The 12,302-nt window shown below is 37.4% G+C and overlaps 1 protein-coding gene and 1 long non-coding RNA gene across 2 annotated transcripts; one reads left to right on the forward strand and one right to left on the reverse strand.

The window, feature by feature from the left end:
• The first annotated feature begins 1,191 nt into the window (after positions 1–1,191).
• Positions 1,192–5,654, forward strand: LOC148803838 (uncharacterized). The gene is made up of 2 exons (XR_016080156.1): positions 1,192–1,415; positions 1,609–5,654. It is a non-coding gene; the product is annotated as an uncharacterized LOC148803838 (long non-coding RNA).
• LOC104608184 (squamosa promoter-binding-like protein 13) lies at positions 5,453–7,870 on the reverse strand. Its single transcript, XM_010274087.2, has 2 exons — positions 7,015–7,870; positions 5,453–5,983 (listed from the first exon to the last, which is right to left on the reverse strand). The coding sequence occupies exons 1-2, from the start codon at positions 7,344–7,346 to the stop codon at positions 5,752–5,754; spliced, it is 564 nt and encodes a 187-aa protein (XP_010272389.1). The 5' UTR covers positions 7,347–7,870; the 3' UTR covers positions 5,453–5,751.
• Positions 7,871–12,302: the final 4,432 nt, after the last annotated feature.

Here is a 12,302-nt window from a genome sequence, read left to right on the forward strand (position 1 = left end):
AGGTCATATCCGATAAACTATTTCATATGAATAGGACATCCAAATTTGACCGATTAGATATTCGAATTATCCGAATTTGATTCGATTATTTCAAATATCGAATTCGAAATCGAATTTTCGAATACTATTGACACCCTTTAAACCATCAACCTAGAAACCAGTGGCCAAAACAGTTCCAATTCCGAGTCATTTTTAAAACATTGTTTTGAACTTTGAGCAGTCGAGCATATCGTAAAATCCCACCATCAGGTTGGGAAGTTTGGAAGAGGGTTATTCCCTGGCCATTGTGTAGCCCATTGGTCTAGCAAAATAAATAAATAAAGGTTCAGTGGTTAATATCACTTAAATCCACCACATTAAACTTTGGAAGACAATTTCTTAACACACAAAAATGGGTTTATTTATGTTAATTCGCAATTGTTTTATTCCTGATATGGCAGTTGTTATTGTTTTGTTTCAAGGAACAAAATTATGCAAATTGGCAAACACCCATGAAGTAATTTCTTCATCGACCTTGAACCTATTTTAGCAGATAAATTTATGCCTCAAAATGCTGCTAGAGAGCTAAAATGGTTTTCAAAACCAGTCACCAACTGCCCTTTGGAATCCACATCCACCAGTCACCCACCTCATTAATACTCATCCTCGCGCGGTGTCCTATTTTTAAGCACTAGAGTTTATTTGCTTTTGACATGTGTACCAAATACAAGAAGGATGTCGATGATGATGACGACGACGACGACAATGACGACAATCCACTATCAAATTGGATCCAGTGCAGAAATCACTTGTGTGCCAAAATTCAGCACAATCAGACGAGACAGCAAAACTGGGTACCCATCACACGTCCAAAGTATTTGTGATGCTGACGGTAGGGATGGCCTTGGGCCCTTGGCAGCATCCAGTATTGCAGTTCTATCTCACCACCCATTCAATGGACGTCATATGAAATGGAATGAAATTTGTTATGGTTTCCTTTGACATTTTTAGGGGAGTTTTCTGAAACTGGGTCCTTTAGTTGTGCATCTGTAGTCTTCTGAACCCCACAGATTGTTGATCGGGCTCCCTTCCCACGTAGAGGGCCCATAAAATAAAAAAAATAAAAAAAAAGGAAAAGGAAGAGAGGGGGGTTGGAAGTTGAAGAGGCTGCCCTACGTGTCTTTGCATGAGAAAAGACAGTTATGAGCAAGTGATGCTTGCTCGGTTAGTGGGGTGAATAAGAACGGTTCGGTGAAGTCTTCCATCGAATACAAAAGAGAAAATTAGAGAAAAAATAGAGAGAGAGGGAAAAGGAGAAGAGAGTTTCTTGTGGGCTTTTATGGGCAAAGAACATAGAACTTGCGTGACATCCCTTTCTGCGATCATCTTGAGATTTTAGTATGTAGTTGTTGGCGCCTCAAACTGCATATCTACTGGTTTGATTTGCTATTCCTCTTCTCTATTATCATTTTAGTGATACTTATTTTTGTCTCTGAGTTATTTGATCGATATTGTTTAACTTGCATTCTCATTTAATTGCACAAAGAAGAAAAGAAAATTATTTTGCTTCAGTTCAAATATATTTTATTATTTGATTATTGTGAGATAGTAGGCCTTTTCCCAATACAGATAACATCAAGAAGAAAGAGTGAATACAGCCCATACAGGGAGATCGTTTCAAGTCACATCTGGAGGCCTAGACTTCCGTTCCCTTTAGCATTTCAGTGAGAACTGAGAAGGGAAGAGCAAAGGTTATATTTTTTGACGGACTGACTACCACTTGATCCAACTTTTTCCATCATATCATTAAGTACTTTGTTCTTTACTGAACCCTCGTTTACTCATGCAATGGTGCAATTAAGGAAATGTCAAATCCTAACTGGTTTTGTTGCAAATCACAAAAAGGATATTTTAGCAGATCCCAATTCTATAAAGAAACAACCATGTTCTTACAAGCCACAAGCCAACACCCAGTTCAATAGTAGAGTAAGTACTGAAACTGTTGAGGCAACTGACTAAGTGTATGAGCTAAGACAAGTACAGTCAGAGAATCAGACGCATGCCTAAGTTTGGTGTTTCAGCCTTTCAGGGCCTACCCTGTAAAAGTTGACAACGCAACAAGCTGAACCAATCATTCCAAAATAAAGAAAAGGTCCACAAGGCAAAGATGCAAATCCCCATTTCATCTTTTTGCATACATAAGAAGGCAAGTTCCTACATGAATGATTCAGCACAATATGGACTATGGAGAACTGTAAAAGCCATTACGGGGTGCTGACATACACCAGAGGTCCAAAAGTGTCCTGAAGTTCAGGATCCTGAGTTCACGAAAGCATGCACCGTTAACAGAAAGTTGTGTATGAGTGCTTTATATCGTCACGGGTAACAACTAACAATACCTAGATTCCATAGATGGAAGTCTGTCAACTGCGAGAAACACTAGAAGTCTGGAAGATGATACTGGGTATTGATGGAAAATTTTCAGTAACTACTACAAGAATCGCATATCATGATCCTTATGTAATTGAAGACCATCTTAAGATGACCAAGCCAGTTCTAAGTACATAAACTGATAATCTATACCGCAAATAACTCCACCTATGTGGGACCATTCACTATTCTTCCTGCAATCTTGTTATTACTTCCGCCTGGTTACACTCATCACCCATCAGGCCCTAATCCTTGGTGGCCCTTTGGGAATTGGGACCAGTTTCAGTAAGAGTACTAAAGACAATGCCCTTTCCAAGTTGGAAAGAGAAAGAACAGATAACAAATAATAGATACAAAGAGAAGTAATGGCAATATACTAATAAAAGTGGACCTCTTCTGAAAAGAAAAAATCAAAAACTCATCTGCAAGTTTTACTTGATTTGAATCAAAGAAATAATTATGAAGCAGGAAACGCAATGTAAATGGGATCTGAATCCTGTTAATATTGCTGAGGGCATCAGAATGGTTGCTAATAGACTATAATGTAAGGCATGGGAAGCTGTATGGATTAACAGATAAGAAACACCTCTGGTAACACTCAAAAGAAAAGAAAAATAAAAAAACTGGTATTACTGTGTTACAAGTCCTCTTAAACAGCTCACGGGGAAAAAGAGATAGGAACAGGAATGGTGGCAATTAGACTGTTGTCCCACAGCCCATAACTGCATGGATATTTAGGAAATCTACATAGATGTCAGTGCTTGGACATCTAGAGAAGGTTAAATAGGCAATAATTTCAAGGAGATTTACTTTTATAAAGCTCTTGCTCAATTGCTTGAACTCGAATATGACTTCTAACAAAGCAGAAGCTTAATTGTGTATGCTTTGTACTTGAGGTGGAATAAGAAGAGATAAAAATGCTAGTAGCAGTTGAAGCAGCATCAAGCCCCAAAGTGGGCACCCATGGAGGTCCCAGCAACTTTTGATTGAAAGTTGGACAAGTCTTTCAGCCTTTGGTGATTACATCCGAAACTACCTCACTCCCTAGAGCAGCCGATTGAAGTAAATGATCTTATGATGTTGCTCTGTGGTGAACAGGAAATGTATGGCAGGCAGCACATTACTTCTGATTTCTACATAATATAGCCTATGACTTTTTGCAACCTCAAGATGTAGTGTAAGATAAGCTAGTAACTAAGAAGTTTTTGTTCATAAATCCCTATTATGAGACAACTGGCATGATGAACTGAGTCCGAAAATTATAATGGAACCTCTCAAGAGGGAGGGTAGGTATTGTTCAACTTCCATGTTTCATCTCAATCTGAAGCATCTTCTCTGCATCCTCTCGTGTGTTCAATGCAACACAGAACTGAATGAATAAGAAATGGATGGCCAGCAGTTGGTTAGCTAGTCCTGTTTTATGTACGAAATTATCCTAAATAGTAAAGGGACTGTATAAAAAATTTCATTGTTATCTCAAATGCATCAGATAATATCTTCACTTCACCCAAGGTATCCATTTATACTAAAGGCATTGGATGTGTTTCAGATCCATTATGGAGCTAATTTGGCATCCAGTAGCTAATCAACATTGTTAAAATGAACTATAATTAGAACGTTAGGTGTTAGCAATTGTAGATGTGCAGTACCAAATGCCCAGTAAACCTAACATGGTAACAGTTTTTGAACTGTTACATTTGAATATGTTATTATCATGTTGGAAGTTACATTATTGCATTTCTGTTCATTGGATATCAATAACAGAATGCATCTCATTTTATATATGACTTGCTTACTTGGAACATTGGTTTAATAATGACTTTCATGCGCCCTTATCAGAGTGGTGGAACATCTTACCCAACTCTCCACCTTAACTGCACCTCACACCAACTTTCCCATAATATAGGTTAACAGGAATATAGATAGAACTAACGAATTACTTCCAAAATCTGTGGAGAAGTTGGCGTTAGAAAAGGTGAAGGTCTTGATGCTTGGCAAACCATGGTAAGATGTGCTAATACCTCTATATTTTGATGTGATAAATAAGAAGTGGCAAGATCACCATGAGCACAAAAAGTGGGTTCCTTTTCCTACTATCTGGATAGAAACTCATAATTCTCAGGTGAGTAATCAACGACATATGGCAAACAAACTTAAGATAAACATAACTAATGATTATGACTAAACAGAAAACTTCAGAAGGGCCAAAAGCAAAAAAAAAAAAAAAGTCTTGTACAGAGCTGAGACTACCAAGTAAGAAGGATGCAACTTGGGTTGGCTCAACCTTATTTTCAAGTGGTTTGGTTTTACCTCGCCTTGAAATCAGGTTGAGGTACTGGGAAACTGCCTTTGTAATTTGTAGGGTTCTTCCCCTGCTTTGTACATCTTCTCATGTACCTCCTCTTCATTTAATGAATTCTGGTTAAATTTTCTCAAAAAAAAAAAAAAAAAAGGTACTGGGAAACTGAATCATACCCAGTATTTGTATTTCTATGTGCTTAATATATAAAGATTAATGTTCAGGATCATGTTACTCCAACTCCAACTTTGCTACTTGAGTAGCCCAACAAATAAGTGAATTGAAATTTGAAACCATGATCAATCAACTATTGGCTCGCAATAAGCAGTAAACTTAACATGCAATTAGATCAAGTACTAATTAATGAAAATAACAAACATAACAATAAAAAAAAATACTAGAATATATAACCAGAAGTTTCAGAAGGTCATTAGAAGAAAAAAGAAATCCAGGATTCAGCTGGCTAGTGCTTGACAAAGAGATCCAAAAGCATAGAGACATTTCCACCCTCCTAATTTTCTAAAACAGGCTTACACTGAACCAAAGAGTCAAAAACTTGAAGAAGAAAAAGAGCATCATGAGGTATTATAAGAGCATGACCCAAAAATGCACCTTGACCCTTGACTTCGAAACTAACACCATTCTTAAGTGTTTACAAATTTTCAGCAAACCTCTAATTGTAGGAACTAGGAACTAATCTTTCCCCTTAAAATATCATGGTTTTAGAACTAAGTACTCTTAAGATATAAAAGGTTGCGAATATTCACTGATGTGAAATTTCTACATGAACACTAACTTAAAAACCACATTGAATAGTTTATACCTACTGCTGCAGGTAGCAATTAAGCACATCAAATAGTTGATACCTACCACCGCAGATAGAAATTGAGCATGACCATAAGATAGACCATGCTGTGGTTTTTTTTTTTGTGACTTAGATACAAATCCTCAAGATATAGGCATACATAACATTGTAATCAGTGCATAAAAGAACCAGAGATGACAGAAGAGAGAGAGCATGCTTGGGAGCAAACAATTAGATCTTATCTAATCTGAAAATGTTTGTAATTGGCAGATCCTGTATGGGGTATCTGCATCCTCCCACTTTGGTCAGCCTGCCTGCAATGGTTTTCCTTCAGCTGAGTTGCCACACCCTTCCTGCTTGAACCTTCTCCATGAGATTCTGTAGAGTTCTTCCTTCGGCGTTCATTGTGCCCAGCCAATCGCCTACGGCAACTCCTCTTAGTTTCATCAAACTCTGATAGCTCATGGAACCTGTTCAGCAGGATATTAAATAACATACATATAAAGAAACATAATATCACCTCATACTTTTTACTTTTTCTTCACAATATTAAGAACTCCTATAACCACTGAAGACCGAATAGTGAGTGCATCAGGATTGATATCAAAATTATCATTTTTAGGAAAGATCTTCAAAATAACCAACAAGATGGAGGAACAGGAAAAAGATTGGACTTCACTTTATGCGATGAGAAAAAATACCCACGCCATGACGTTAAGAATCAGATTACCATAAAGAAACATCCCAATCCCATTACCAACACGCAAATCTATCTAATGGTTTGAAATCAAAATTAACTAGAACCCTACACAGGAAATTCTTAGAACTTGTCCACATGTTGAAGTTTCTTTTCCTGTACATATGCAATCAGAACTAGTGGCAAGTTTTACTGCCATTAGTTCTTATTGCCAAACAGTACTTTAATTCTCTGAAGTCGAAAACAAAAGATGTTTTGGTTTAGTTGCTTTAAAAGAAGAAAACTCATCAAAGCTAAAAGGAAAAGAAACTCTCTAAGTAAATTAATAAAAAAAACTGAGAAGATAAAAAGAATTGAAGCCTTTGCTGCAGAAATAAACCAAGATACACCAACTGAAAACTGAAGCTCACAGTCTCATGAACACAGAATCAAAGCAAATTAAAGTAAAATGTGTGGGATGTTTTTCATCTTCTACAAGAATTTATAATGCCCCGTTGACCAACCAGATAACAGCAGTAAAGGGAATTCCTAGTTGTATGATCTAAAAGTTCTTCTTTTTTAAGTATCCTGGCAGAGTAGTTTCTCTCTCTCTCTCTCTCTCTCGCTCGCTCGCTTTTTTTTTTTAATTCAATTAATTAAAAACCGGAATTCAACCAGATTACTAAGGTTACAACCTCAAACGTCTTCTTCCAAATTGAGCAAAAGCGTTTAGTAACCACCCCACCAGAAGAGCCAAGAAATTGTTCAGACAACGCACATACATAACAAACTAGATATGTGGAAGCAGATATCTTTCATTTTAACCTGCTGCATTGCTGGCAGAAGCGCTGTTTGAGACCGGCAACAAGAACAACCGGAGCCTTAGAGTGCTGCTCGCAGACCTTATGACGCCGATGGTAGCGCTTCGCCTCACTCAGATCAGCAGTACACTTCTCAGCCTGACAACAAGGTGGGGAAACCCCGCCACCTCCGCTTGATCCTCTCCTACAGGCGGGAGACACGATGGTTCTCTTCTTCTTGTCATCTTCGAACCCACCAATTTCTTCCTCCTCCTCATCAACATCCTCCACCACCACCTCCCTCTTCCCCTTCTCCTTCATCAAGCCTTGACTCCCCCCCTGCCTAATTGTTTCCATTCTGTCGGAATAATTGGCTGAAACAGAGCAGGACAACAAGAAGAAGAAGAAGAAGAAGAAGAAATAACAGAAAGGTGGAGAAGAGAAGAAACTCGTAAAGAAGAAGAAGAAGAAGAAGAAATAACAGAAAGGTGAAGAGAAGAAACTCGTAAAGAAGAAGAAGAAGAAGAAGAAGAAGAAGAAAGCAGTAGAAAAGGTGAAAAAGGGAGGGAGAGATGTGTGAGGACCACAAGCTCCATTTTTTTCCTGTCAGTATAGGGGGTGATGAAGTAGTGAAGGGTAAAGAAACCAAAAGGGTAGGAAGCAGCCGCTTAAGATTGGAGGGTAACGCACAGTAATGCTTCATTGCCTAATCTAATCCTCCTTTTCCTTTTGTTTCTTTGTGGGGTGTTATCTGTTGGTGGGTTGGTGGTCACATGATCCAGCCTTGAGCATGCGTGTTGTTTCTGTTGGTCCAAAAAATCCAATCTCAGACATCAAAAACAGTGGCAAGTCAATACACCCCAGCACTCCCAACCAATTAGTTTGTGAGATCACTCATCTTTTCTTCCATTTCACTGTGATAGTGCTTTGCTGTGTGGCGGTGTTGTTCCATACACACACACACTCTCTTGCACGAATCGTATCGAGAGCGACCATTCTGTTTTTTTTTTTCCAAGTCTGAAGACGACCTCACATTTCAAAGCTTCACCTGTCATGCTTTGACGCGTGTTGTACTCTCTTTCTGGTTTTTCTCTCTACTCTTTGTACTGACCACTCTCTTCCTTTCTCTTCTTTTTCCCCTCCTTTTTACCTAGCTAAGAATAGCAGCATTCTGTGTTACAACTAACAGTAAAAAAACAAGAGGAGAGAGAAATGGTGATGCTTGCTTCTTGTACTACTCTGTTGAATTACTTTTTTATAAAGAAAGCAGGATATGGGATGTAAATATGTAATTGAATTAATAGTTGAATGAAAGAAGCAATAATGGGGTGATATTAGCTCCCATTCCCAGACTCTAGGCCTCTAGAGTTGTATATGTTGAATTATTGATGGCAAAGGTAAGCTAACATGATCCTTTTCATCATGACTTCAGTTGGGAAATGGGAATGGAGAAGTTTCTACTGTTCTCTTGGTGAAAGAGCACTAATCAGCTTTGGCAACTAGCAGAGATCTGCACTCCCAGAGGCTCCAGATTCTTCTTTCTTTTTGGGTGGGGTGGGTTGGGGATTGAGACTTTGAGGGGGAATTGGATTTTGGAATAGGAAGCATTGAGCAAGGTTTGACAGGTCGTCGGCCTTGGTCCCGGGGAAATAGCAGGTGTGTGGTGATTATTGAACTAATGCTTGTTAACTGGAAGCTGGTCCAGTCTGACCAGTTCTAGGTCATGGACTGATAGTGTTATATTACTTATAATGCAGCATGGAGCCATGGGCAGCACTAGGCTTCTTACAGTAAATGCTCAGAAAGCAGCCCCTCATTGGAGTCCTCGCTGGACCGTACCCTAAGAATCAAGGGCTATCCCCCCTCCCCCCTTCCCTTTTTTCCCTTAATGTTGGCACTCTTCTGTCTTTCTCTCTGTATCATAATTCCGTGGAATGGTGGTCCTTAGTGGCTTCTTCCTTTTCTTTTTATCCTTTTGTTAAGCTTAATTGATTAACCACCCCACTTTGTTCTGTAATCTAGATATCCAAATTTTAGCTCTTGATTTATTTGAAAGAGCATCTCAATTCAGATGTTCACCATTAGTCCATTAAGATTGATGGACCACATCCACAATTGGTATATAATCATATAACTTGAACAATACCCTTGACAACATGTTACGCGAGTTCAGCTTATCTGATGATTTTATTAAATAACTGGCTAGTCTTTCCTTGATTCCAGAGTTTTTTTTTTTTTTTTTTTTTTTGGCATGCTAAATGAGATTAACAATTTGAGTCATTTAACCATGGTTGGTAAGAATTAGGATTTAGTTGGCCTTCTGAAAATTCTATAGAAAGAGATTTTATTAGTTACTAGGGGTTAGTGGTATTGACTGTTTGCTAGGAAAAATTGCTTTTGTGGCTTTGCATGCAATACCTATTAATAACAATTTTCATTTAGGCTGCATTTGGTTTGATAGAAAATAAGAAAGAAAAAGTTGAGGATAAATTTTTAAGGCTCAGTTTGGGAAGAGTGCAAATACAAATCTATACAGTACAAAACTTTGTACACAGTATTTCTAAACCTTGTATTTGTACCGTGCATATTTGTAATTGCACTCTTTCCAAACTGAGCCTAAGGCCCAGTTTGGAAAGAGTAGAAATACAAGAGGCTCAGTTTGAGAAGAGTACAAATGTAATATGTACAGTGCAAAGAATGCAAATACAAATATGCACAATTTAGACTCAGTTTGGAAAAAGTACAAATGTAAATATGTACAGTGTAAATACATACAAAATATAAGGTTTTGCACTCTAGAAATTTGCATTTGTACTCCTTCCAAACTCAGCCTTATGAAAAATGACAGCATATGTATTTGCACTGTACATATTTGTATTTACACTCTTATCAAACGAAGCCTATAAAGAATTTTACAAATTTTATTAAATATTTTCCCCTCAACATTTTGTTTTTCTCTTATTATGTGTCAAACCAAACATAACTTTAAAGACATCCTTGCATTATATTAATCTTTATGGTTTGTTCAATCAAAACAAATAACTGCTAAATAATTAACATAAAGACCAAAAACTGTCTATCTAGATGTATCCTCAACCAACCTGAGAAAGAGATTAGAGGCTTGTTGTGGGGGATGAGATCCTCTTCCTCTATTCATTTGAAAGAGGAATGCTTTTTATTACTTTATTTACAATGCCAGTTTCATTGAATTAAAAATTTAATTTTATTACTTATAATGTCATTTAACAAATTCTGGTGTTTACTTAAAGATATTAGATAGTACAAGACTAGTAGCTATAAACTAGGAATTAAATTTCTAGAAGTTATCTACCTTATACAATATTAATTAAAAGGATGCCTATTATACCATGGAGTCATGGACAAGTTTAACTGATTTCTAAGTAAAGAGAGGTCCTGTTTGTTATAAGTTTCTTTCTTTTTGTTGATTGTTAGGACACTTTATGTTTGTCTATTCTAGTTCTACTTCTATACGAGGATGATGACCCATTACTCCAAAACAGGTTCATATGTGCCTCATATTGCCCCATTTCAAGATTGCAAGTTTGATATAAGAACACCATTACCAGGTGGGAAGAGATCATAGTCATTCTCTCTCTTTCTTATGTATTAAGCGTTGTTAGTAGGGGAAAGTAGGGGAGAAATTGAGCTGAGTGGAACCGAATTTTGGCATGTCTAGGCTTGGTTCGATTAAAATACGTCTATATTTGAATTTGAATTCAAATTCAATTTAACTCTATAAGTTCGAGCTCAGCTCAATATATATTAATTTAAGTAGGCTTGCAAGTTTTCCTGTAAAACATTTTATTAGTTAAGTTTGAGTTTGAATACTAATCAAACTTACTCTGAGATTTAAACTTAATTAGAATTGAACTCAAGTCTAAACTGTTTGAAAAGCTCGATTTGATTGCACCCCTAGGGAAAATGCAATATAGGCTCAGTTTGGAAAGATTACAAATGCAAATACATATAAAATAATACAAAATATAAGGTTTTGCACTCTACATATTTGCATTTGTACTCCTTCCAAACTGAGCCATAGGGTGACATGGAGTTGAATGCGTTCGGATTTTTCCCACTCTTATGCCACTACACTTACGTGTATACACCCAAACAAATTTAGATGCACCATCTACACTACATGGAATCTAGATTTCAAATGTGTGAGAGGATGGAAGGGGGTGAATTCCGTCTCTCTTTTATTTTTTATTTTCAATTTTAAAGATAATTGTTGCTACCAAAACTGGAGCTGAGGGCAATTTAGTAATCTCCGAGGTCCAAAGGCCAAGGGTCCCACCTGCTAAGATTGAAAAGATGCCAGAGGCCCTGAAAGTGTTTCTAGGGGTGAGGGCTTCGACAATCAAGTTAGTCGAGGGTTGAGGGAAAGCCGAAGTCACAGCAAGAGAATAAAGATTAGCTCAAGTATGCATTAGCGTACCTTTAAATTGTGATGACCCTTTTATGGTTAGAGTCGCTCGGAAGAGGAGTGATGAATAATAGGTAACCATCCCATAAATCACACTTATTAATAGAGCCAAAGAGCCATCGGCCGATCACTACCCCTTCATAAGTGTGTTGGGAGTAAGTGTGCCGAGAACATGATGCTTGTAGTAAATGCTCCATAGTGATGACTTGTGGGAGTTACGCTATGAGGTCGAAATGGTAGAAATACCCTTGGGTGGTGCCACATATCAACACTTAGTGAATCGACCGAATATGCCTATATCAATAATCAAGTGAAAAATTAGCATAACTTACAGACAACCACCCTATACTTTTGTAATTTTCAAACCACAAAAGCATGAAGCTTGTTTCATGTTGTTACTGTATGTTTTGAAGTTTGGTATTAACTTAATATACTTTTAAATGTGAAAGCACAAATAATTTGGTAGTGGTATATTGCTTTTATCACATGTGATATGAAAAATTCCATGTGCGCCATGTTCATCTTGCCACGTGGAAAATTCACATGTCTAGGAGTCTACCTTGCCACGCAGCATCAAATTAGCCATGAGATGTGGTTAACAAAATAGTTGTTAAAAAACCATAGTTATGATATATTGCACAAACTAATGCCATGTGGCACTTTTTGTCACGTGGCAACTTATTTCCAACTCAAAACTTTCACAACGTAGAGATGTGGCATGGGAAGGCGTGTATGTGTAAAGCCTTCCACAATTTGCAAGAAAAAGCAAAAACTGCCCCAAGTCAGGTGGTCCAAATATGAAGCATTCTATTTTTGCTTTGTCATTTTTATTGCTAGTGTTTTTGCTTTGGAAAACATACATCGCCTTA

Source organism: Nelumbo nucifera, chromosome 1, assembly GCF_055504915.1.
Source record: "Nelumbo nucifera cultivar China Antique chromosome 1, China Antique-T2T, whole genome shotgun sequence".
Taxonomy (NCBI): domain Eukaryota; kingdom Viridiplantae; phylum Streptophyta; class Magnoliopsida; order Proteales; family Nelumbonaceae; genus Nelumbo; species Nelumbo nucifera.